Below are 26,748 nucleotides of genomic sequence, written 5' to 3'. Positions count from 1 at the left end.
AGGTTGCAGTCTGACAAAGCACTCTCAGGACTGCGAGTTGAAATCTCCCCTCCCCCAAGAGGGTCCTTCAGAGTTATTTGAGATGGCAGGGACTGATACCGAACGAGAGCTGGCCCGTGTGACAGAAGAAATCAGCGGCTGCTTGGGAAGACTTTGGGATTTTGGCAGACAAAAACGGAGGGTGGGGAACGAGGGCTTTCCTTGGCCAGGCGGGGGCCTTGTGTCAAATGCAGCTCTTTTCTTCCTCTTGCGCTTGGATGTGAAGGACTGGATCACATCCACTCTGGTAATGCCAGTGCTCACGTCAGCCTTCTTGTTTCTGGGACGTGTGCTTGGCGTGGGAGTTGTCATGGATGAAAAGGAGGCCTGCAGAAGGATTAAAGGGCACTTTGGGAGCCAATTTTCAATGGGGATGGGGCCGAAGGCACAAGTGGGGCCTGGTTCCCCTGGAGATGATGGACCCTCATTGGTCTGATCCAGCAGGACTCTTCTGATGTTCTTAGGAAGGCCTCAGCCTCTCTGCCCTGTTGTTGGCCCTCCAGAGGTATCGGCTGGCCCCTGTGTGAGACAGGAGGCTGGACTAGATGGACCACTGGTTTGATCCAGCAGGGCTCTTCTGAGGTTCTTAAGAAGACCTCGGCTTCTAAGCCCTGTTGCTGGCCCTCCAGAGGAACTGATTGACCTACATGTGAAACAGAAGGTTGGTCAAGTTTGACTACTTGCCTGATCCAGCAGGGTTCTTCTGAAGTTCTTAGGAAGGTCTTGGTCTTTATGCTGTGTTGTTGACCCTCCAGAGGAACCAGTTGGCCACTGTGTGAGACAGGAGGCTGGACTAGATGGACTCCTGGTCTGATCCAGCAGGGCTCTCCTGATGTTCTTAGGAAGGCCTCGGCCTCTCTGCCCTGGTGCTAGCCCTCCATAGGAACTGGCTGACCCCTGGGCAAGACAGAATGCTTGGCTAGATAGACCACTGGCATGATCCAGCATGTTTGTTGTTTTTTTTAATCGTAGGAAGGTTTTAAATCAACATCTATGCCCTGTTGCTGGCTCTCAAGTTGACCACCGCATGAGACAAGATGCTGGACTCCACGGACCATTGATCTGATCCAGCAGGGCTCTTGTCATGTCCTTAATTCAAGCTTTTCAGCAGATCATTTATGCTGCAGTTATACATCTAAAGATGGGGAATAGAGGAAGGGTAAAGCCCACAGCTGCTTGGCTGACCCAGTAAAGTATGACTGACGGTTCCAGGCCATAAAGACCAGAGTGAGAAGTCTGGAATGAAAGATTTCCTTACTGTAAAAATAAAAACATCCTCAATATCTGGTGCCTCAGTTTACCAAGCAGTCAGGCCCAGTCCCCTTCCCCTTACAAGTATGATATACTTGTAAATAAAGCAAAAATCACAGAAGCACAGTTCATGGCCCATGATCTCTCCTTCTGATGGAATCAACTCAAACAAGCACCTTTCCTCAACCAAGTTATTGAAAAACGGGCTGAAGAAAGAGCTTTTAGTGAACATGTGTTTGCTTATTTATTTGCTGATGTAGGATATTTCCCTGCTTCCTCTTCTGAGTCCTGCTGAAAGTTTATAGTTCATCCACACTGCGATAGTTAATAACAAGCGATTGGAGATGAAGAGCACGATGTTTATTTGTAAAACAAAAGCAGACCATTTAAAGAGCTCATAAGAAAATGCCCCAGATTAAAAGCCTGCGTGAAAAGGTGCATCTTTGGCCTGGTGCCTAAAGCAGGGTAAACTAGTCCCTGGTGACCCTCAAGAAGCAAGGAGCCACCACAGAAAAAGCCCTGCTGCATACTACATGGTGGGCGCTACCCCAAAATGGCTACTGGAGGAGGCGGAGCCAGCCACAAAACGTCAAAGACTGAGATTACATATAACTAGCAGTAACCCTTTAAAATTTCAGGCAGAAATTCTTTGTTAAAAGATTCCTTTCATCCGTACAACCAATTGGAAGCCCTGTTTACCTAGCCCTGTCTGCTTTCTGCTCCTTAGAAGGCCAGATCCTGAAGATGAAGCTCAAATACTTTGGCCACCTCATGAGAAGGAAGGACTCCCTGGAGAAGAGCCTAATGCTGGGAGCGATCGAGGGCAAAAGAAGAAGGGGACAACAGAGAATGAGGTGGCTGGATGGAGTCACTGAAGCAGTAGGTGCAAACTTAAATGGACTCCGGGGAATGGTAGAGGACAGGAAGGCCTGGAGGGTCATTGTCCATGGGGTTGCAATGGGTCGGACACGACTTCGCACCTAACAAAAACAACAACAATCTGCTTTCTAAAGTGGATGCCAGAAAATGGGTTGGTGGGCGCCATCTTACCCATGGATGCCACGTTGGGGACTCCGAAATTAAGAGAACCCAACTGTCTCACAGCACTGATTTGGGATATTATTTTTGATGTGTAGACTGCAGCATGATAGGGCTCTCCTGCTTCCTGGATTCTCCCTGTCTGGACATTTTCCTCCACAAAACGATTGAAAGGAAAAGGAAAACCGATGTCTTGTTCAGGACAAATATAATCCACAGCTCTGGTTTGGAAAACAGCCCCTGACCTGCAAGGAGAAGGACAAAGATAAGCAATTGGATGCAAGAAATACGTCTCTGTAAGTTTGCCATCCTCTCTGGCTGGGGGATACAGATCTCCAGGAATTATAGTCTCACTAGGGGCCAAGCCTAGTGGCTTCAGGAATACACCGGGCGCTAGATTTCGGGGGTGGAGAGGAAGAACTCTGTGGAGAGCCTCCCCCCAGGACCTGGAAAGGCTGCAGGAGGCTGTTAGGGAACTCACCGGCAAGGGCAGCTCTCACGTGGCAGGGACCTGCAGCCTCCGAGCCTCGGAAGGAAGTGGAAGGAGGAGGGGATTGTCAGGAGTGGGGGACGGAAGGCGATTGGCTGGCCGCCGGGTAGACAGGCAAGTCAGTTGGAAGAGGAGGCACTCAGAGGTGGGACAACCACCCTGAGTGGGTATTAAGCGCTGAGTGGCTGAGGCCAGCTCCTCCTCCAAGCCCTTACCAGAAATATATTATGTGGAACAGATTTCCAGACTACAGAGATCAACTCCCCTGGGCTGATTATGCCCTGGGCTTTCCTGTGGTTTGGAAGTCCATTTCACTGTTGTTTAAAAATTCTGCATCTGATGGATGCATTTTGCCTCGCTCTCCCCCTCTGCACCGTTTCCCTGACATTCAGGCTCCCCCGCGGAGTCAGTCCATTCCCCCCGCCCCCCGGAGATCCAAGAGTGCATTTTCCCCGGGTTTTTTTTTAGAAATGCGCTCCTGTCACACAGTCTTCTGCGAGCGGTTAAAGTGACAACTCCATCGGATGACTCCCCCTCTGGATACCACAGAGATAGACAAGAGTGAAGGATCTTCTTGGTGGGAGAAAGACTGGACAGAAGAGAAACAGGAGAAGATGGAGGGGCTTTGTGGAGGGGCGATGTACGTACCATGAGCGAGGAGGTGACGTAAGCATATCAGGGACATCGGGGGCGATGCCCTGGTTTGGGGGCAAAACCTCTATGGTAGCATTAGCTCCTTACCATAGAGTTTTGCCCCAAACCAGAGTGCCGCTCCCATCGCTGGCATGCCTACATCACATATTACTTATTTATTTATTGGATTTATATACCGCCGTTCCCGACTGGGCCAAGGCGGTTTATAAGGATAAAAGAATAAAATACAATAAAGCTCCACAATTCCCCTTAATCATAAATAATAAATATTCTGGGCAACATAGACATATCACGTTATTTCTGGCTTCTTTCCTGTTTTTAGGAGGGGACAATTTCTCCCGGTTTTGGGTAACCCTGAAACAGGGGTGGAGAGAGGGGATCTGAACCGGGGAATCCATGGCCCCCAACTGGGAGATGGCAAACCTAAATGTGGCAAAATTGCCCAGAATGCCCCAGCCTCAGCTGGGATGGAGTGGTGTCTCCTTGGGGGGAACTGGAGCTTTTCATGACCCCCAAAGAGCTACAGTTGGTATGAGTAGGAGAGACAATCTGTTTATTTATTTGTATGAAATTTCTACCCTGCCTTTCTGGCCTCAAGGCCACCAAATCGAACGTCCAGAACACAACCACATTTTTAAACAATTAAAACCAACCAGCCAGGAGCATATCATTAAAACCAGAGCTGGAATGCATACGAAGATGTGGAAACAACAATTAAAACTTTGGGCAGGAAGGAGGGAAACACTGAGGGGAAGCCAGAGGAAACCAAAGCCTGTGCCTTCACTGGCAGAAGAGGACAGACGGATCCCCCAAGAGAGAGGGCTTCAGAGTTTTGGGGCCAGCACTGAGAAGGCCCTCTTCTGGGTTGCCTCCTGCCTAATCTCAGAAGCTGGGGGCACCAAATGGAGGGCCTCCGAATATTCCCTGAGTGGTTGGGGAGGTTCTTCTTTAGCTATGTTGGGCCCATGTATGAGCCCCCAGGGTTGTTGCAGGGCAGGCCCTTGTGGTTTGCAGGCACTTCATGGATAGTATGTTGAGCATCCCATACAAATGGGATTTTCCCCTCCTTGAATGTGCAAATATGTGTTTACCTGTCTGCCCGTCCGTCTGTCTGTGTCCGTTTATCTACTTACTACTCACCTGCCTGCCAGCCTTTCTCTCTCTCTCTGATCTGCTTATTTATCTGTCACCTATCTAATGCAGCCTTTTCCAGCTTTCCTACCCTTGGGAAACCCCTGAAACGTCCTTCAGACTGCGAGAAACCACAGAAGTGGTGGGAATGTGCAGAATAGGGTTGGGAAGCAGAGCTGTGGCCACGCCCACCCAAGGCTCCTCCCCTTCCCACCCTCTCCAGGCCTATCATTGGCCATTTTGGGACGGGAGGGTGGGTCAACATGACTATATATGATCTGATAAATGTTTAAGAAATATGAACCGGTATATCTTCCCAGTATGCTTAAATTTCATAAAGTTGGTCACAAGGTTTTTACTAAAGGATATGGAACTTTATACCTGCAGATGGCAAACCTGTAAAGACATATTACTTTCCTGTGTTATTACTTATGATCTGTGTCTGGAAGTGAAAATCTCAGAGTAAGAACCTGCTGGGCTCTCGCATATGCTTGGGGCAGGCAGGGACACCAGTCAGAGATCTGTGCAACCCCCCCCCGCCCCCCCCCCATCAACCTAATTTTATTGCTTCTCTTTTTGGACCTGTCACTTCCGCATGATCTTAACGATTCCTCAAAAATTGGCTCATAGGGATATTCTCTTTCATGGAGCCAGAATATCGACTTTTGAAAGAGCAAAGGCACGTAACAATCTGTAGGCTTCCCATATGGTACCGTCTGAAATGCGTCTGTGTCTTTTTAATAGACTTAATATCCAGATCCTTTATGGAAGTTGCGTTTAATTGCACGATTTCAGTACAGGAGCCAAACAAAAGAAGTGAACATTCCCCAGCCACAAACGGACCATCGATACCCCCCCGCAGTTTCGCAGCAGATAGTGAATAAGGATTGTTTACAGGAAAAACACAATCTTATAGAAGACCCCGATATACAAATCTACTACTTCTGGCACCCTGAGAGAGCGTGCGCGCTCCCTGCTTTACCAAGAAAACACACGGAAAGAAAAATAATTGCCGCACAAAGCCTGCTCAGAAATGCACACGATCGTGCCTTTTCTTTGACGTTCCCTAAACAGTTTCCAATATCTTTCTGTGGGATGCCAGAATACGAGGAGCGCCCGTTCAAAGCATCTACCAAGGCTGCATCTTTGGCTGTTTCCAAATCTCCTATTTGATTTCTGGAATCTTTCATGACTTTCCTTGCCGGGAATGAAATGTCCAGAAATGCTCTAAGGAATAGGTTCAAGGATGCACCCACGGAGGCATGAAACGACCTTCATATTGAAGGAGACCAAGGTCAATCAAGGTCAGTATTGTCTGCCGGTGACTCTCCAGCATGTCAGAGGGAGGTCTTTCCCATCACCTCCTACCCGATCCTCTTAACTGGAGATTTCATTCATTCATTCATTCATTCATTCATTCATTCATTCATTCATTCATTCATTCATTCATTCATTCATTCATTCATTTTTTAATTTTTTATTTATATTTATATATATCACCGCTCCCAAATGTCTCACAGCAGTTTACAAAATTGATAAAATACAATAAAATCCCCTAAAATAACCCATTAAAACATATTTAGAACAACTACATGATATCAAGATGGCTGGGGATTGAACCTGGGACCTTCTGCATGCTAAGCGAGTGCCCTTCCACTGGGCCACAGCCTCTCTCCATGGCTTTTGAGGGTCTCCGTCAGAGATTTTCCCCATCACCGAGTCCTTTTACCTGGAGACATCGGGAATTAAGCCAGGGACTTTCTGCACCCCAAGCAGACGCTCTTCCACTGAGCCACACGACCTCTCTCCTTGGCTCTCCAGGGACTCAGTCAGAGGCCCTTCCCATCCCCTCCTGCCTGATCTTTTAGCTGGAGACGTCAGGGGTGAAAGCGGGAGCCTTTGGCCTGATTGTGTTAAACGGTGACATGTCTATTTCGACAGCTTGCCCTGCCGTCAAAATTTCGCCCAGCAAAGGTATTCTCGACATGCACCGGGAGTGCCGGTCCCTGCCCCAGTCTTTTTCTACGGGCTCAGCTCAGCCTCCCTTTCCGTCAAGGGCCTTTCGGGATCAGAGCCTGAGCTAGAAATCCATCCCCATAATGCACTGCAGAAGGGGGCAGGGGAAAGAACTGCGCGGCATCCCCGAGAACGGCCCGAAGGAATGAGGCACGCTTTCAAATCTGCAGAAGCAGAGTGGCCTCTGTCATGAGGGACGGGGAGGCAGTGGCCCCGGGAACCCGATTTGAGGGACAAGACAAAATTGCTCATGCCAGGCGTGGCCAAACTGTGGCTCTCCAGATAGCCACGGGTTAAAATCCCCATGAGCCTCTGCTGGCAGGGGCTCATGGGAATTGTAGTCCATGGACGTCTGGAGAGCCAAAGTTTGGCCACGCCTGGCCAATCCCCTCCCCCTGCCCTGGCCTTTCCGAAATCCTGGGCTTTCCATTTACACGGCTCTGCTGGAGCAAGCAGCCCTCATTCCCCTTTCTCTTGTGAGACTGCAGAGGCTCATGAGGGCTTCCCAGATTCTCATGAGATGCCCAACAGGTGTGGCCAGGTAGGGCTGGTGCCCAGAAAGGCTTTTGGTTGGCTGTGAAGATTTTTATTTTTTAATGTTGCTTTGGCACCCGCAAGGTGTCACGACCCTGGAGCCCAGTTCCAAAAACACCCAGCGCCAGCAGACAGGCCTCGTCAAAGACAAGGGACAAAGGAGAACCTGGCTGGCTGTACCTTTGGACACTGCACCCCCCTTAGCCCAAATGCAGGCGGGAAGCCCACCTTCCCACAGCAACAACATTTGATCTAATAAAGGTAAAGGTAAAGGTATCCCCTGTGCAAGCACCGAGTCCTGTCTGACCCTTGGGGTGACGCCCTCCAGCGTTTTCATGGCAGACTCAATACGGGGTGGTGTCAGACGCACAGGAAACTCACAACAAAACTTATTCAAAAGAAAAGAGTTTTATTGATTAGCACTATACGCATTGGACTGAAAGTCAAATCTGACCAGAGGCCAGATTTGCCCCAGCTTATCAATACATTTCTCCCGCCCAAAACTTGACAGTTCCCAAGGAGGGGGGTAGGAGAGAAAAGACATGTGTGTTAAAACAACAGGATTCCATTCTCCCAGCCTTGAGAGAGGTGACAACAACCCTGTGAGCCCACAACAAGATAAAGGTTAACATAACATCACTACTCTACTTTATAGCTTACAAACTACAAGGCCAGGGCAAGCAGGCGCCAGGCCCAATCAAGCAGTATAACTGACATGGAGGAACTCAGGCTAATTTATGACAGAGATTCTACAATCCTGACATCCCTCCGCATTAAAACTAACTCACTCCCCCACCTAGCCGGCATCTACCGGGCGAGGACAATCAGGGAATGCTCGATGGAAAGCCCGGAGAAGGCGGGGCGCCTTCACATTCCCAGCCTCAACCCACTCCTTGTCCCCAGAGGGAAAATCTTTCCAATCGACCAAATACTGGAGGCGACCCTTATGCATACGAGAGCCTAAAATTTGGTTAACTTCATAGTGGGTGTCTTTGTCGATGTATATCGGCACAGGCGTAGCTGGAGGAGGGTGCCATTCATCCGGGACGGGAGCTCTCCGCAGCAGGCTGGAATGAAAAACCGGATGCACATTCCTATAAGTCTTTGGCAAAGCAAGTTCCACAGTTACAGCATTTATTAGTTTAACCACTTTAAATGGGCCCACATATTTTGGGCCAAGCTTCTTGGATTTTTGTTGACACCGCAAATTCTTTGTGGACAAATAGGCCAGATCTCCCACTTTCCATTCTGGTGCAGGTACCCGTTTTTTATCTGCCTGGGCTTTATAGGCCTGTTTCGCCCCTTTGAGGCTGGCAACTATCTCCGGCCACCCTGCACTGATGGTTGCAGCCCACTTATTAATGTCAGGGGCTTCGGTGGAGCTAAGTTCCCAAGTGGGTGCTGCCACTAAATCAGTCCCATACACCACCTTGAAGGGGGATACCCCCGTTGAGGCGTGGGCCCCATTGTTATAGGCAAATTCAGCGAGTGGCAATAAGGAAACCCAGTCATCTTGCTGATGATTGATAAAGCAGCGTAAGTATTGCTCCAAGATCTGGTTGACTCTCTCGGTCTGGCCATTAGACTCGGGGTGATAGCCTGAGGTGAGGGCTTGTTCTATGCCTAACAACTTCAGGAGCTCCCGCCAGAACTTGGCAACGAACTGGGGGCCTCGATCCGTCAGAACACGTGTCGGGATCCCGTGCAGACGTACCACGTGGTTTATAAACATTGAAGCCAATTTGGCTGCAGTAGGCAAGGCCGTGCACGGGATAAAATGAGCCTGTTTTGAAAAAGCGTCCACTACCACCCAAATGACGGTTTTCCCTTGACTGGGAGGTAAGTCCGTAATAAAATCCATAGTGACATCCGTCCAAGGCCGAGAGGGGGTGGGCTGGGGCTGCAACAGCCCTTTTTTCTTTCCCCCAGCAGGTTTTGAGGCGACACAAATGGGGCACCCCTGCACATAGTTCTCCACATCCTTGCGCAGAGAGGGCCACCAATACTGTCTCCTGACCAGGTGCAGAGTTTTCACAAACCCAAAATGTCCAGCTGTTTTCGCATCGTGACAAAGTTTTAAAACCTCTCCCCTGGCCGCAGCCGGGACAAAAAGCCTCTCGCCTTTGAAAAAGAGCCCCCCCTTCTCAGTCAGATCGGGGCGGAGGGAGTAAAATTCCGAGTCCTGTGGCAACTCCTTCTGGACCCAACCCCCTGGAATGGGCGTTACAGACTTCGTGTGGCTGCGCGTCACCGCGGCCATCCCCAGTTGGGCGGGGGTAAAAACTGTATCCACCAATGGGTCTCGTTTGCTGTTGTACTGGGGCAGGCGCGACAGGGCGTCTGCCAGAAAGTTCATTTTGCCGGGTAGATGTTTAAGGGAGAAGTTAAAACGAGCAAAAAACTCCGCCCATCTCATCTGTTTTGCCGAAAGCGAGCGGGGCTGCTTGAGCGCCTGGAGGTTTTTATGATCCGTCCAGACCACAAATGGCACTGCGGACCCCTCTAACCAATGCCTCCAAGTGGAAAGAGCCAATTTGACTGCAGCCGCTTCCTTCTCCCAAATGGCCCAGTTACGTTCCGCCCCAGAAAATTTCTTTGAAAGATAGGCCAGCGGGTGCAATTTCCCATCCTCCCCCTCTTGGAGGATCACGGCCCCCATTGCCACGTCCGAGGAATCTACTTGCACCGTGAATTGCCTAGTTGGGTCAGCATGGGCCAGCACCGGTTCGGACGTAAACAACAATTTCAGTCTGTCAAACGCGTCCTGGCATGGGGGAGTCCAATGGAGAGGCGCCCCCGGACGGTTAGCTGTCTTTCCCCCTTGTTTGGTTTTTAACAAATCAGTAAGAGGCAACGCCACTTTGGCAAAATTGGGGATAAAGGTTCTATAAAAATTAGCGAACCCCAAGAAACTTTGTAATTGCCTCCTAGTACGGGGGGGTTCCCACGCCAACAGGTCCCGCACTTTGCCCGGGTCCATTTCAATCCCAGCCTGGGAGACCCGGAAGCCCAGAAACTCCACCGCATCTTGGTGGAACTCGCATTTTGACAGTTTGGCAAACAACTGGTGCTCCCGCAAGCGGCGGAGCACCTCACGGACCAGGTTAGCATGACTCTCAACATTTTCTGAATACACAAGAATATCATCAATATAAACCAACACCCCTTGGTACAATAAATCATGCATAATTTCATTAATCATATTCATGAACACGCCCGGAGCGCCGGCGAGGCCGAACGGCATTACAGTGTACTCAAACTGCCCCAGGGGAGTGTTAAAGGCTGTCAAATATTCGTGTCCCTTCTTTATTCGGACCCGGTAATAGGCCTCCCTTAAATCCAGTTTCGTGAAGATTCGCGCCTTCCCCAAGTGGCCCAATAAGTCCTTTATCAGGGGGAGCGGGTAGGCGTTGCATGTGGAGACTGCGTTCAAACCCCGGTAGTCGGTGCACAAGCGCAGTGAACCGTCTTTCTTTTTCACAAAGAGGACCGGGGCCGCCAAGGACGATGTGGCCGGTCTAATAAAGCCCCTCGCCAAGTTTTTATCCAAAAATTCCATGAGCTCCGCCATTTCCCGCGGGCTCATGGAGTAAAGCTTGGCTTTGGGGAGGGGTTCCCCCTTCTTCAATTCAATTGCACAGTCAGTTTTACGATGGGGGGGAAGTTGGTTGCACTCCACCTCCGCGAACACATCAGCAAAGTCCCGATACTCGGGAGGAAACGCTGCCCCCCCGGATCCCAATGCGGCCACAACCCCCGAACTCGGGGGGCTCCGCGGCCGAGCGTGCTGCTCGCAAGCGGGAGAGGTGAATTCCACAGTCCCTTCTTTCCATTTCACTAGGGGGTCATGTTCCTTCAGCCAATCCAGTCCCGACACGCAAGGGAAGGCAGAGTGAGGGGCTACCAAAGGTTGGATTTGCTCCCAATGTTTTTTTATGTCCAAGTCCATTGGGCGCGTTTTTGCCGTGGCTTCCCCTCCGGGGGCACATTTCCCATCTAATTGGGTGATTGGCAAGGGTTCTCTCAGTGGCACCTTTCCCACCCCCAAAGTCTCGGCCAGCGCCGGGCTCACTAATGATTGGGTGCACCCCGAGTCCACGATACATCGGACACCCACTGTTTTCCCCGACTTGGGGTTGGAGAGATTGGCAGGTAAGAGCAGCAAGGGGGAATCACTCACCGCGCGTTTGCCCCTGTTGGCGGCCTGCTGGCGGGGCGCCTTTACAGCAGACCGTCCTCGTTTCCCGACTGCGCCTCAGCTTGGTCCTCATCCTCCAGCCCGCTACTTTCCTCCGAGTCGTCCACTGCCGGTACGGCAGCCACTGGCACCAGAAGAGACTTGGCAACCTTCTTCGGAGCGGCTTTCTTGGCGGGCTGAGCTTTCAGTGGGGGGCTGCTCGCGGCTCTCGGGGTCGATCCCGCTTTTGACGGGCATTGTGCGAGAAAATGCCCCGCTTGGCCGCAGCCCAAGCACAGCCCTTTCGCCATGCGCCGGGTGCGCTCAGTCGGCTCCAGCTTCGCTCGGGGCTTGACTTTCGCCGGGGTGGAAGTCTTCGCCACAGTTTTACCCGCCAGGACCTGAACCATCGAGGCCCGCTCCAACCGATTTTCCATCTCTCCAGCCAATTGGACCCACCCGTCGACTGTAAGCGGGTCTTCCAAAAGGAGGCATTTGTCAGCCAGAGTGGGATTGAGGCCCCCCACAAACGCCAGTACGCGTTGGGGTTCGGTCCAGTCCGGCACCGAAGACGCCAGCTCCTTAAATTCCCTGGCATACTCAACCACTGACAATTTTCCTTGCCGGTGAGCTCTGAGTTTCTTCTCTGCCGTCTCCCGTTCGAACGGCTCCACGTACATCTGGCGCATGGCCCGCAGGAAGTGGTTGTAGTTACGGATGGCTTGGGGATGGTAACGGTACAAGTCCACGAACCATTTGGCAGCCTTGCCTTCTAGGGCTTCCCCCACAAAGCGCACCCGCTCGGCGTCGTCATGGAAAGTAAAACCCATGTCCATCATGTAGGCCTGGAGATGCACCAGGAACGTAGGAAAATCTGCGGGGTTCCCCGAAAACTTAGCCTTGAATTTATAGGTGCTCCGCATCTCCACTCCACGGAGGTGGGGAGGTAGGCGCCCTGGGCCCCAATCCGCTGGCGCCGGAGCTGGGACCAGGGGTCTTGCACCACGGCCGATGCCTCGTCCTCTTCCCGCCGCCGCTCTCGCTCGATCTGCCACCCTCGCCGCCTCTGCTGCCCGCGCGGCCGCCGCCGCTGCTTCTCGTGCCGCTGCTGCTGCTGCCGCCTCGGCTCCCGCAACGTCCGCCGCCGCCGCTGCTGCCGCCGCCGCTGCTTCATCGTCTCCGTCCGCGCCGTCGCCTCCGGCTCCGTCGCCGCCAGCGCCGCCCGCGTCCTCTCGCTCCTCGTCTTCGTTTTCCCTTTCTCTCTGCGCTCTCGCTCGAGCCGCCGCCTCCGCCTCGATCTCCAGCTGCGCTCTGGCCCTGGCTACCGCTTCAGCATCCGCTGCTGCTTGCGTATCCGCCATGCCGTGCTCCCGCAGGGCAAGCCCACCGCTCGCTCTGCGCCCGCTGGTATCGTGCGCACCACCACCGAGCACTTCCTTCAACAGGCGTTGTGTCCGGCGTTTCTCCTCCGGATCCAGCCGACCCGAAAGGTCCTGCAGCCAGTTGGTCACCCTGTCCAGCTTGTACTGCAAGTCCTGCGTCTCACCCACAGGCTCCAGTCCGTAGCTAGGCAGTGCCAGGTGCTCCGGCCACAATTCGTCCCCAGTAGGGCGGTCGTACTTCGACAATCGCCTACGCTGGGTGACGTGTCGTTCCAAAAATTCCTCGGGCCCCGGGGTTGTCCCCGAGACTGCCCTCAGCATGCCCGAGCTGTACGGCCCTGCACCAGCGCCGTCGCCCTGGGAAAGGTCCCAATCCAGGCCCTCTCCCTGCTCAGAAAAAGTATGTCCCTCGCCCTGCATTTTTGCAGGTGAAAGGAGTTGTGAGATTTGACTTGATGTCAAACGCACAGGAAACTCACAACAAAACTTATTCAAAAGAAAAGAGTTTTATTGATTAGCACTATACGCATTGGACTGAAAGTCAAATCTGACCAGAGGCCAGATTTGCCCCAGCTTATCAATACATTTCTCCCGCCCAAAACTTGACAGTTCCCAAGGAGGGGGGTAGGAGAGAAAAGACATGTGTGTTAAAACAACAGGATTCCATTCTCCCAGCCTTGAGAGAGGTGACAACAACCCTGTGAGCCCACAACAAGATAAAGGTTAACATAACATCACTACTCTACTTTATAGCTTACAAACTACAAGGCCAGGGCAAGCAGGCGCCAGGCCCAATCAAGCAGTATAACTGACATGGAGGAACTCAGGCTAATTTATGACAGAGATTCTACAATCCTGACAGGTGGTTTGCCAGTGCCTTCCCCAGTCATGACCGTTTACCCCCCAGCAAGCAAGCTGGGTACTCATTTGACCGACCTCGGAAGGATGGAAGGCTGAGTCAACCTTGAGCCGGCTGCTGGGATCGAACTCCCAGCCTCATGGGCAGAGCTTCAGACTGCATGAATGCTGCCTTACCACTCTGCGCCACAAGAGGCTCTTTTTGATCTAATAGGGTGCCAAAATAGGAGACCGGTCGCCTCTCTCACACCCGGGTGCGAGATCTGCAGCAGGACGGTGATGCAAACCCAAGGGGAACCCAGCTAAGAGACCACAGAGGCTCTCTGAAGAGTCAAGCAAAGAGGGAGGGCTGCTGCAAGAGGCCCCTGTAAGGTCAGTCCAAGTCCAGGACGGGAGAAACGTCCAAGCTGGCATGGGCCAGGCAGACCTCATGACAGGAAGATCTGATCTTCATTACTGAAGTGAAGCTGCGGCGGCCATTTTGTGGCTGGCTCTGTCTCCTGCAGCAGCCATTTTGTTGGCGCACTCTCTAGGACTTGTCAGAATTGCCACTGTGCTTGCAGGCTCAAAAAGGCTGGGGACCCCTATTAGGGTTGTGCAAGGTGGCCCTGATTTGGACCATTTCGGGTTCAAATGAACCAGATCCGGACTGATTTGTGTTCGGTTTCTATCGATTCAATTCGATTTGGTTCACCCGCATCGATTTGGATGGATAGAATCGATTCTGGGCCATTGGCTTGCATTGGAAACCCTGCCCCTGCCTTTCCCAGGAGCTTGTGGGGAGGGGGTGTAAGTCACACCCCTCAAACTTCTAGGGGAGCTCAGGGAGGGTCTTCGCTGACTCCCCTGCACGTTTCAAGAAGATTGGACCAAGGGGTCCGATCCTAGGGGCTCCCAAAGAGCGAGCCACCATTCAGCATTGAACTCAGTGGTGGGGAAAGAACAATTTCAGCAGGTTAATTTCCAACTTCTTGGTTAATTAACCTGAAATTGTTTCCCGCCCCCTACCATCATTGAAGTCAATTTAGGCACCTTCTTTGGGAGCCCCTAGGATCGGACCTAGGATCCCTGAGCTCCCCTAGACGTTTGAGGGGTGTGACTTGCACCACCCCCCCCAGACCCTAGGTCAGGGGTAGTCAAACTGCGGCCCTCCAGATGTCCATGGACTACAATTCCCAAGAGCCCCTGCCAGCATTCGCTGGCAGGGGCTCCTGGGAATTGTATTCCATGGACATCTGGAGGGCCACAGTTTGACTACCCCTGCCCTAGGAAATGCAGGGAAGCAGGAACAGACTATCTCTCCCAGGTCTGGCATGCAGGTGCCACTCTCCAGCCAGGAGATGGTGGGAATAGACAGGAATTGCTGCTCATCTTCACTCAGAAAGCAGTCGTCGTCCCCCCCCCCCAATTCCCATCACCTCCCCTGGGGGAAAGGGATACTGCATGCCAGAGCTGCAGGGGACAGCTGTGGCTGGCAGCCTAATCACTGCTTGGTTGACAGCCTCCAGGTGAGAACCGGAGAACCACTGAGGTCCACTCAGAGCTCACCTGGAGAGAAGAGGGGGGGTCCTGCAAAGGTCTGAGGGGGAAGATCCTTGCACCACTAGGTATACTAGTGGTGCAGGGATGCCTCAGAGAGCAAATGGGGGAGCTCAGGGTAACCTGGGTGCTCCATGCTGTAGTCATCACTGGCTCTCCCATCCAGCTGCCTTATAAGAGGAAGACTTGGGGGGTTTCCGCACCGGGATCTTTGTAGCAAATTGGTTGCTGAATGAAAAATCGCCATTTAAAATAGTGGAATTCGTCGTTATGCATACCTGCCTTTGTAGTGGAATCCAGTTGCGTTTTGTAGCGTTTCCCACAGGCTTCCGGTCTCGGCAAAAATCGCTAGAAAGGAAGCACTATTGCCAAGCTCGTCCCGCCCCTGGCAGTCAAGCAGCCAATGGGCAGCCGTTAGCATGCTCCCAAACAGCCCCTTTCCCTTTAAGAAAGTTAAAAAAAAAAAAAAACAGACCCATTGCAACGAATCTGTGTTGATTCGTTGCAACGGAGAGACCCATCCAGCTGCCCGGTGTGTTTGAGCTGTCATTTCATCGTTGCCACGCTCCCTCCGAGTGAAACCCCCCCCCCTCTCACGGGCCCGATTTTCGGCCGAAAACAGTGTAAAAAATGAAGGGAAAATACATCAGCAAACGGGCTTTTCTGTTGTTTGTGCTTAGTGACTCAGGGGAGGGACTGAAGCCGGGGAAGCCTCTAAACAGAAAGAGGCTCGCTGGTGCGTTTATCCCCGCTCGCTCGGAGAAAAAAAAATGGCGATCGCTTCGCCGGAAGATCAGAGGAGAGAGCCAGGGGGAGGGACGTTGTAGAAACCGCAACAATGTTAACGCACAGGTCTTTTTCGCTAGTGTTGCAGATTGGTTGCAGGAGTGTAGCGCTTTCCGGAGGGTGAATCCACTTTTGGGGATTTCCCTGAAAGCGCTACAAGGAAGCGCTTTTTGCGGATCGGTTTCAGGTGTGTGGCAGATTGTCAACGACGTTGTGCATAACGGCAAATCAATAGCGTTTTGAATTGGCAACCATTGTGCGATTTTGAAGGTGTGTGTAAAGCCCCTTGCTTTTCACAACCCAGAGATGTCTCAAAGCAGCTTGCCTTTTCTCTTTTCACCCAGGGAATTGACCTAATCCCAAAGGTGGCAACTGGCAAGTGCAACAAACCAAACAGGCCCCGCAAGGTCCTATGCCCTGACCTAGCAACCCCCCCCCAAACTCAACCCCCCCCCAAAAAAAAAATCAGCAAGAGCAAACAATCCAGGCAGCTGCATCCTGGCCTCATGGCCACACAAAGCAAGAGCTTAAGAAATTAGAAAACTTCTCTGAGTGGCCAGGAGAAATTTACCGAGAAGTAAACTTACTTCCTAGCCTCTCCATCCCCCCTCCGCTTACCTTTTTTTCCTGTTTGCAATTCCTGTTTTTATTTTGTTTGCTCCTGCTGCATGCAAATGGAAACGCAATTGCACAATGCCTGAGGTTAAGCAAAAGGCCGGCCTTGTGCAATTGGCCACTCACTCCCCCCCCCCTTTACCCTTGAAAAAGGAAGCAGCAGGAGGCAGTGGGAGACTGGGGGGACCTAAGGCTGCCTCTGGCTTGCCAAGTCAGCTTCCGAAACGCTGAATCGGTTAGACTCGAACAGCGGGAAACCCTGCGGTCATCGATTCGGACCGTTTTGATGCCCAAATCGATCGAATTGCTATTGATTCGATCGATTTGGCCGTTTCCGAGCCTGAATCGCACAACCCCAGGGTCTATCGTTTCAGGACATCCACCAGAAACAGAAGAAGGAGCATGATGGCCGATGAATAATTGGATGAACTGACCTTTATTAGGTGAGAAGTTGTCCACCTTTCCTTCTCTGAAGACTTTCAGTATCAGGTAGACATGATTCGAAGTCAGGGAATTGTGCACGGCGTAGCAGGTAAACACGGAGTGGTTCCTCGGCTCTGTCGCATTCACCTCCAGGGTGCTCTTCAGGGAGAATGTCCCGTCCCATTCCTGAGTCACGGGCTCAGGGGCTCCGGGACCCGTCTCACTGCCATTCTCCCACCACACCAGACTGGTGTTGTTGGGATAAAAGCCTTTTGCACTGCAGGTGATCGTCACCAACTGGTTCACGAGGGCGTTGACAAGGTGGCTGGGCTCCATCGAGATCTTGGGGGTGACTGGGGGAAGGGAATCAGAGAACACTAGCGTCAAGAAAATGAAACTTCTGTTTGGGGAGACTTCAAAGGATAACATTTAGGAGGAGACCTCCATGGAGGAACATGGGGATCAAAATTTAGATCAATGTTTTATTTTCCCCCCCTGCCCTTGGGCTTCCTTGGGGTAAGTTAGAATCATGGAATCATAGAATCATAGAGTTGGAAGGGACCATACAGGCCATCTAGTCCAACCCCCTGCTCTATGCAGGATCAGCCCTAAGCATCCTAAATCATCCTAAAAGAAAAGTTACTCTGGCAGCAGCCATTTTGAGGCTGGCTCCTCCTCCTGTAGCAGCCATTTTGTGACTGGCTCCGCCTTGGGTAGCAGCCATTTTGTTGTTGGGCCCATTACCCAGTGGCAGAATTTTATTAGTTACTACAGACTCATAAAGGTTAAGGAGTTCTGGTCTATGCCACACTGGTCTATGCCCTTCTCCAAACCTCACCCTCCTTGGTCTCCATGCCTAAATCGCCAAGAATTTCCCAACCCGGAGTTGGCAAATCTACTCTCATGTGCTATTTTTCGTCCTGCATGCCATTTCTGGGACAGGGCGTGGTGGTGGGAAGTCCTCATGGTCCTGGCACCAGTCCATAACAGAAAGGAGAGACTACCCTGACCCAAACAAAAGTCAAGAACCTACAAAGGTCAGCAATGGGAATGAACTTAAGCCTGTACAGGGTGGAACACAATTTTAAAAAATATAGTACCAGTATTTGTTAACCAAGTTGAAAACCAAGGCTTTTAGCATAGCCCCAATAAAATCATAGAATCATAGAGTTGGAAGGGGCCATACAGGCCATCTAGTCCAACCCCCTGCTCAACGCAGGATCAGCCCTAAGCATCCTAAAGCATCCAAGAAAAGTGTGTATCCAACCTTTGCTTGAAGACGACCAGTGAGGGGGAGCTTACCACCTCCTTAGGCAGCCGATTCCACTGGAATAAAATCAGCACATACATGCGTACCAATGCCTTGACCAAGGTTCAGGCATCAAATAAAACCAAGTGAAAGATCCTCTGGATGAAGGTTGGCCCCTGATTACAAGACACTTACTGGGCCCCAAAAGTGCCTTCCTTGACCAGGACCTCTTTTTGAAATATTAGTGGCCTCAGATTTTTTTATCAGGCTTTCTAGTCCACAGAATCGGTCCAGAGCATCCTGAATATATGTTTTTATGTAAAGCAGCCAAGTGGCTATAACAACTATTGTATTTATTGTATATTTTATGTATGCTGGTTTTATCTGATGCCTGACCACTGATAAAGGCGGTAATGCTGAAATGCATCTGGTCAGTGGAGACTTTAGTATGCATGTAGGTCTTGATATTATTGAGGCCATGCTAAAAGCTCTGGCAACAGACCTGGCAGGGCTACATGTTCCATTTTTCCCTCTACAATATCTTCAGTTTTTACATTGCAGGGGACATCTGCCATCTGGACCTTTCCTGGCCACGCTGCTCCATGGGGCAACTACCTTGGCCCTACATAGTGCCTTCCCCCCCATGGATCAGGGCCGTAGCCGCTCTCCTTCTGCCATTTTCTCTCCTTAAGGCCACTCAGAATTACACCTCTTTCCACTGTTGGGGGTCCTTCCACCCCCAGTCCGGCTTTTCCCAGTGCAATTGTTCTATGCTAGTCCCACAAATCCTTAAAGGACTCCTGGAGAGGATGACTGGGAGCAGGAATTGGATAGGTAGGACACGGCAAGGGGAGGGCCAGGAGGGGCCAGTCCACCTCCCCCCACTTCTTTCGACACTGGGCCCCCCTCCCACAGCACTTCCCCCCCCCCAACCAAGAAAAGGACCACCAGTCTGCTGTGACCTGCTTTTGCCACACGGCACAATCAGACCTTTGCCGAGGAATCTCGGCACTCAGCAAACCTGGAGAAGGTCCTTTGGCCATTGAACTATTCAATGCTTAGGTTCAAATGACAGCTCCTGTCCTCATTTCTTCAGTCTGATTGCACTGAATTGGAATCATACAGAGCTGGATAGAGACCCCAAGCGGCCATCCAGTCCAGCCCCCCACCTTCTCAGAGGGGCTATTGGACTCAATTTTTGTTGTGCTACTTCAGACCAACATGGCTACCTCCTTGAATCAACCCTCCTGACAGGTGTTCCTCCAATCGCCTCCTAAAACCCTCCAGTGAAGGAGACACTACTGCCCTCAAAGGCAACGAACAGCCCTCCCCATCAGAATATGCTTTCTAATATTTCAGTGGAGCCTCCTTTACCACAATTTGAACCCACTGCTCCTCATCCTTTTCCCTAAAGCTGCAGCGATCTCCCTGTAGACTCAGTGAGAAATCACATAAATAAAATGAATAAGATGGGATGTCCCACAAGGTTGGTGAGCAGGGCGTGACAGAGAGACCCCTCCCCTGCTCTCCACCATTCTCAGCTGAGCCACCTGCCGGTTCTCGTACCTCGAAGGGCGTCCCCGAGTTTGAAGCTCTGCTCCAGGGGTCTGTTCAAGGTGTTGTGGTGGATCTTGCAGGTGAGCTCAGACTTCACATCCTTCTCTGTGAGGGATACCTCCACGGTGCTCACCACTTGGTACGAGGTGCTCTTCCCTGGGGGCAGAGTGAAGGTCTGGGAGGCACGGATGGTCCTCCCATCCTTTAACCAGGTGACCGTGATGTCTCGGGGGAAGAATCCATCCGAGGTGCAGTTGAAAGTCACTGAAGTCCCCAGATCAACTCTGCTTGGAGGGCCGCCGATAGAGGGCTGGGATGGGGTGGCTGAGGAAGAAAGGGAGAAATGAGTTTTACGGGAGCTTCAAAAAAGGGAGGAAGGATGACTACAGACCAGTGAGTCTGACCTCTGTTGTGGGGAAGATAATGGAGCAGATATTAAAGGGAGCGATCTGCAAACATCTGGAGGACAATTTGGTGATCCAAGGAAGTCAGCATGGATTTGTCTCCAACAGGTCCTGCCAGACCAACCTGGTTTCCTTTTTTGACCAAGTGACAGGTTTGCTGGATCGGGGAAATTTGGTTGATGTCATTTACTTGGATTTTAGCAAAGCCTTTGACAAGGTTCCCCATGATGTTCTGATGCATAAATTGAAGGACTGCAATCTGGATTTTCAGATAGGTGGATAGGGTATTGGTTAGAGAACCGCACTCTAAGAATTGTTGTCAATGGTGTTTCATCAGACTGGAGGGAGGTGACTAGTGGGGTACCTCAGGGCTCAGTGCTCGGCCCAGTACTTTTAAACATATTTATTAATGATCTAGATGAGGGGGTGGAGGGACTACTCATCAAGTTTGCAGATGACACCAAATTGGAATGACTGGCAAATACTCCAGAAGATAGAGACAGAGTTCAACGAGATCTGAACACAATGGAAAAATGGGCAAATGAGAACAAGATGCAATTTAATAAGGATAAGTGTAAAGTTCTGCATCTGGGTCAGAAAAATGAAAAGCATGCCTACTGGATGGGGGATATGCTTCTAGGTAGCACTGTGTGTGAACGAGACCTTGGGGTACTTGTGGATTGTAAACTAAACATGAGCAGGCAGTGTGATGCAGCAGTAAAAAAGGCAAATGCCATTTTGGGCTGTATCAACAGGGGCATCACATCAAAATCACAAGATGTCATAGTCCCATTGTATACGGCACTGGTCAGACCACACCTGGAGTACTGTGTGCAGTTCTGGAGGCCTCACTTCAAGAAGGACGTCGATAAAATTGAAAGGGTACAGAGGAGAGCGACGAAGATGATCTGGGGCCAAGGGACCAAGCCCTTATAAGATAGGTTGAGGGACTTGGGAATGTTCAGCCTGGAGAAAAGGAGGTTGAGAGGGGACATGATAGCCCTCTTTAAGTATTTGAAAGGTTGTCACTTGGAGGAGGGCAGGATGCTGTTTCTGCTGGCTGCAGAGGAGAGGACACGCAGTAATGGGTTTAAACTACAAGTACAACGATATAGGCTAGATATCAGGGAAAATTTTTTTACAGTCAAGAGTAGTTCAGCAGTGGAATAGGCTGCCTAAGGAGGTGGTGAGCTCCCCCTCACTTGCAGTCTTCAAGCAAAGGTTGGATACACACTTTTCTTGGATGCTTTAGGATGCTTAGGGCTGATCCTGCGTTGAGCAGGGGGTTGGACTAGATGGCCTCTATGGCCCCTTCCAACTCTATGATTCTATGATTCTATGGAGCTTGACCCACGGACACCACAATGCAAGCCATTGCACAGCCACAACAAGGCATTTGGAGGGGAGGGGGAGTGTCAGCAGGTCAAAGCGACTTCTGGCCACCCACAGTATGTTCAAGGCAAGAGACAAGCAGAGGAAGTTTTCCATTGCCTGCCTCTGCACGACAACCCTGGAGTGCCTTGGTGGTCCCCCAACCCACGAAGAACCAGGGCTGGCCCTGCTCAGCTTCTAAGATCGGGTGAGATCGGCCTGGCCTGGCCCACCCACAACAAGACGACTAATGAAGCCTATTTCACTGTATTGGTTGGGATTTTCCTCCTTTGTGTGACTGGACAGGAAGGAAACAGGAGAAGATGGAGGGGCTTTGTGGGGGGGGGGAAAGATTGAAAGGGAAGACGTGGACTCAGACAGAAATATAATCCAGCAAAGAAGAGTCCTTCTTATTTGGCCTCCTTTGCGGCCCCACCCCCAAATGAGCGAGGGTCACCTCCACACAGAGGTTCAACCCCAAGGCTGGAATCAGCGTGCGGAGAAGGCCAGGACGATTTCTGTGACCTGAAGGCAGCCAATGACGCACGGCGTCCTTCTTTTTCACAAGCAGAAAAACAGCCTTTTCTCCACGGAACGACACACAGGGACAAAAGGAGCCAGAGCCTGGCTAGGCTGTTTGATTCGCTCAATGGATTGGTCAAGTAAGGTCAGGAATTGGTCAAGAACATTAATATTAGTTGAGGGGGGGGGAAGGAGGGAGATAAACTTCCCAGACCTGACCTCCTTGCAAACAAACAAACAAACAAAAACCGAGCTAAGTCATTTCCGAACCATGAAACGAACTTTTCATGGTAATGAATGACATTTTTAAACAACTTGCTGGACGAATTCTCCCATGGGGACAATTCTCTCCATCTTTGACTTTGACCCTTGGATCCATGCCCTCCCAAGGCCGGTAAATTAATCACCATATCAGCATCTGGCCTTCACTGCCCAGCTTTGCACAGAGCGTGGAACTCACCCGCACAGACCCAGGACAAACCGGATGCAGCTCCCTCCCTGGATGTGGCGGAGGAGAGGCCCTAAGTGCTAAAGCAAAGGGCTGCACCCCAAAGGCCCTGGGGCATGTCAAGAGTTCAGTTTTCTCAAAGGCCAGTCTTGAAGAGGGAAGGGGCACACCCGTTATCTGCCCAGTGTGCATTTGGTCCCAAGTGGGGTCTGGGTTGTACTCACCAGTCACCAAAACTTCAGTGCCCTTTCCCACTTTATATTCTCTTTCGGGGGATCCCGCCTTGTACTTCACACAGTAGTAGGTCCCGGCGTCCTCGGGTAGGATACTGCGGATGCGGATGCTGTAGTCCGTATCTGAAAGAGGAACGACCCTCTCCACTCGGGGCGGAGGTGGTGTTTTATCGTTGTAAACAGGAGCCTGGACTCGGTCCGAACCTTTGTACCACCTGACGCTTCCTGGTGGGCCGAAACCGGTCAACGTGCAGTTGAGATGGAGGGTCTCTCCTTCGGTCAGCTTCAAGGGTCCCCGGGTTTGTAGCACTGTCAGCTCCTGGGCTCTGGCACCTGCAAGACAAGGAATATTATGGGCTTCTGTTCTCTTCCTCCTCTGCTTTCTCTTCGCCGCTGCTGGACTTTCTCAGCAGAGACCATTATTTTCCAGAGCTGTGGAAGGTCCCTCTTCCATCTCTGGGACCATCAGGAAGTGATGGGGTCCCTTTAAGGGTGTAGCGTCCACTGTCTGCACCCCTGCCCCTTCAGCAGGCTACCCAGGGCCTCCAGCTTTTCAATGCCATTCACAGCCATTCACTGTAAGCTGCTTTGAGTCTCCTTCAGGTATGGAAAAGCGGCATATAAGAACCGACCTTATATGGCAAATAGATGGGGAAGAAATGGAGATAGTGACAGATTTTATTTTCCTGGGCTCCAAGATCACTGCAGATGGGGACTGCAGCAAAGAAATGAAAAGACGCTTGCTCCTGGGGAGGAAAGCTGTGGCAAATCTAGACAGCATCCTAAAAAGCAGAGACATCACCCTGCCAACAAAAGTGTGTTTAGTCAAGGCTATGGTATTCCCAGTTGCAATGTATGGCTGAGAGAGTTGGACCATAAGGAAGGCCGAACGTCAAAGAATTGAGGCTTTTGAACTCTGGTGCTGGAGAAGACTCTTGCGAGTCCCTTGGACTGCAAGGCGAACAAACCGGTCAGTCCTAGAGGAGATCAGCCCTGACTGTTCTTTAGAAGGCCAGATCCTGAAGATGAAACTCAAATACTTTGGCCACCTCATGAGAAGGAAGGACTCCCTGGAGAAGAGCCTAATGCTGGGAGCGATCGAGGTCAAAAGAAGAAGGGGATGACAGAGAATGAGGTGGCTGGATGGAGTCACTGAAGCAGTAGGTGCAAACTTAAATGGACTCCGGGGAATGGTAGAGCAGTGGTCCCCAACCTGCGGGCTGCGGCCCGGTGCCGGGCCGCAAAGGCCATGGCGCCGGGCCGCGGCTCCCTCTCCCCGCCCCCCCCCCGTAGTAAAAAACTTCCCAGGCCGCAAGCTTGCCCGCGGGCGCGGCCCGATCCGCAGGCCCAGCCGGGCGCGGCTCGTGGGCGTGGCCCACGCGGTCCCTGCGGGCGCGGCCCAATGCCCTGCCAGTCCCCAGCCGGTCCCCAACCCACTGTCCTCTGTGGTAGAGGACAGGAAGGCCTGGAGGATCATTGTCCATGGGGTCGCTATGGGTCAGACACGACTTCGCACATAACAACAACAACAAGAACCGACTCTTCTTCTTCTTCTTCTCCTTCTCCTCCACTTACTGCTCCTCCTCATCCTCCTCTATCTCTGTCTCTCTCTGTCTCTGTCTGTCTCTGTCTCTCCTCCGTCAGTCATCTGGTTTCCTTGCATCCAGCCCTGAGCACTCCCTCTATCTGTCCTTTTATACCCAGCTGACACCCATGCTTCCACCCTCATGCTCCCACTCCCTCTTAAAGGGGATGTTGTGATGGCACCAAACAGGTCTTCTGGTCACCTGCCATATATCCATGGCCTCATCCTCCCTGGCTCTGAGGTTGTTGGGGCCTGGGATGGTCATGGGAGCTTGGGGTCCGTGTGAGATTTCTGCAGATGGCCACGATAGCGTAACATGACTTGGTGCAAAATTTGATTTCATGGATAAATGCAAGCAAACCAGATCAATGCATTGCCAAGACTGGCACACAAAGACAAGACCAGGCTTATATCAGCCTCCACCCGCCCCATGCCCACCCCCCCGAGATCCATTTTTTAGTGGGGTTGTCCTGGGGATATGAAAGACGAAACAATTTGCTGTGAAAGTAAACAGGGGCCTAATCAAGGACAAATAGCATTTGCAAGACAAATGAAGAAGAAGAAGAAGAGTTGGTTATATGCTGCTTTTCTCTACCCGAAGGAATCTCCAAGACGCTTCCATTCACCTTCTCTTTCCTCTCCCCACAACAGACACCCTGTGAGGTGGTGAGGTTGAGAGAGCCCTGATATCACTGCCCAGTCAGAACAGTTTTAACAGTGCTGTGTTGAGCCCAAGGTCACCCAGCTGGATGCATGTGGGGGAGCGCAGAATCGAACTTGGCATGCCAGATTAGAAGTCCCCACTCCTATCCACTACACCAAACTGGCTCTCACCAAAATGGGGGGATGATGTCAGGGCAGACCAAAAAGAGCCAGCAGGGTGTAGTCTGCACAGGGCTTTTTCTCCACTCCCAGATCGACTAAATCCCTGCCATCTACACTGAATTCGATTTCCATTTTGATTTGGGGAGCTTTAAATTTTCCCTCTGCGACATGCATGATTGATTCATAGTGACCCTATCTTTCCCCTGCAATATCCAGCAGTAGATATAAACGTTGATATTTGAAAAATCACCATCAGTAACTGTGCAACTTCGTGGTTTTTGTGAATTCTGCAAAGTAAGTGCAGAATCAGCCCAGGAACGCAGAGAAGCAAGTTACAGCTATAACTAAGTGCATGATATAAGGCACTTCCGCCATCCTGCTCTCCCTGCCAGCTCCATTGAGGGGTTGTTTTTGTCCTCTAGAGCAGGGGTTGTCAACCTGTGGTCCTCCAGATGTTCATGGACTACAATTCCCATGAGCCCCTGGCAGGGGCTCATGGGAATTGTAGTCCATGAACATCTGGAGGACCACAGGTTGACTACCCCTGCTCTAGAGACCTTTTGCCCCTCTTCCTCAGATGGATGCATCTTCCAGGAACTCCCTCTCTGATCACTTGGGGATGGATCTTGGTTGGACCACCCTCAACACCATCAGTGGCCCTCCAGGGCCCTTCATCTGCCAGAGGTGAATTGGGGTGCTTCTGTGCCCCGTGTGCAGGTTCGGGTGGGGCAGTATCCCCCAGAGCAGGTGGGAGAAGTCTGGGGCACCTGGGGTGGGGAGACCTAGACAGAATAAAACAGTTGGGCACTATCTACACCTCCTGGTTTTCATGCTTAAATAAGCCGGGCAGTGCAAATCTATTTCTATCCTGATATTTATTCCGCCCTGGACTTTACTGCGGCTGGAAATCTGAGCCCTGGGAAAGGGATAATTTCAAACACTCACCGAGAATTTGTAAGAGCAGGAGCAGCAGCAGAGAGAACGAAAGCGGCAGCTCGGAGGAGAGACTTGAGGGAGGCATCCGGGAGGCTGGCAAGAGACCTTCTGTGCTGTTTCTTGCAACATCACTTTTCGGGTTCCTGAAGGAAGAAGCGATTATCTTGAGACGGTTGTGTCTTCCGGCTGTGACTATGCAGAAGTGGTCTGCTTTGAGGTTTCCTCTGCTTCTTCCCTGAGCAGAAGGAGATTCCGGGGTAGCCTTAGGAGGCCGGTTACCGTGGGATGCAAAATCCCTGGGGATGGTGGAGCAAGCGTACAAGTATCCCAAAATTTGGGACTGCACTCTGTATGTGTCCTAGAGGCCTGTCAATTCATTGCAGGCCAAAAGGAAGGATTTTGAGGGCATGAGACATCGAACCCCAAGCACAGAGAACGTCAGTGTTTGGTTAGGCACACGGACGTGGCCTGCGTGGAACAAAAAATTCACCCTCTGGTCCATTGCTAGAATGTCACAACTAAAGAAGACAATCTGGGAAAGCCAAAAGTCAAAATTGCATTTTCTTTTCACAGGGCAGAAAGATCAGGATTGGACCCTGAAGTCCACCCCAGTTGAAGAGGGATGCAGACAAACTGGAGCATGTCCAGAGGAGGGCAGCAAAGCTGGTGAGGGGTTTGGAGACCA

The 26,748-nt window shown here is 51.5% G+C and overlaps 1 protein-coding gene across 2 annotated transcripts; it reads right to left on the bottom strand.

Moving 5' to 3' along the window:
- Nucleotides 1-1,657: 1,657 nt before the first annotated feature.
- Nucleotides 1,658-26,225, bottom strand: LOC143836550 (signal-regulatory protein beta-1-like). Of its 2 annotated transcripts, none has more exons than XM_077335975.1 (5): nt 26,073-26,225; nt 22,709-23,050; nt 19,749-20,063; nt 16,945-17,286; nt 1,658-2,573 (listed from the first exon to the last, which is right to left on the bottom strand). In XM_077335975.1, the coding sequence occupies exons 1-5, from the start codon at nt 26,146-26,148 to the stop codon at nt 2,410-2,412; spliced, it is 1,239 nt and encodes a 412-aa protein (XP_077192090.1). In that variant the 5' UTR covers nt 26,149-26,225; the 3' UTR covers nt 1,658-2,409. The 2 variants fall into 2 exon arrangements, with proteins under 2 accessions (XP_077192090.1, XP_077192091.1); XM_077335976.1 differs by lacking the exon at nt 1,658-2,573 and adding an exon at nt 7,556-8,220.
- Between the last annotated feature and the right edge of the window lie 523 nt (nt 26,226-26,748).

Source organism: Paroedura picta, chromosome 4 (assembly GCF_049243985.1).
Source record: "Paroedura picta isolate Pp20150507F chromosome 4, Ppicta_v3.0, whole genome shotgun sequence".
Classification (NCBI taxonomy): Eukaryota; Metazoa; Chordata; class Lepidosauria; order Squamata; family Gekkonidae; genus Paroedura; species Paroedura picta.
Note: the sequence above shows the minus strand (reverse complement) of the source record. Positions and strands in the feature narration are given on the sequence as shown.

Coding starts and splice junctions, on each gene's coding strand:
- LOC143836550 (XM_077335975.1), bottom strand. CDS start 26,148: ATGCCTCCCTCAAGTCTCTCCTCCGAGCTGCCGCTTTCGTTCTCTCTG. Junction 20,064..22,708: donor CACTGAAGTTTTGGTGACTG/GTGAGTACAACC, acceptor TTTCTTCCTCAG/CCACCCCATCCCAGCCCTCT. Junction 2,574..16,944: donor CAACTTCTCACCTAATAAAG/GTCAGTTCATCC, acceptor TTCTCCTTGCAG/GTCAGGGGCTGTTTTCCAAA.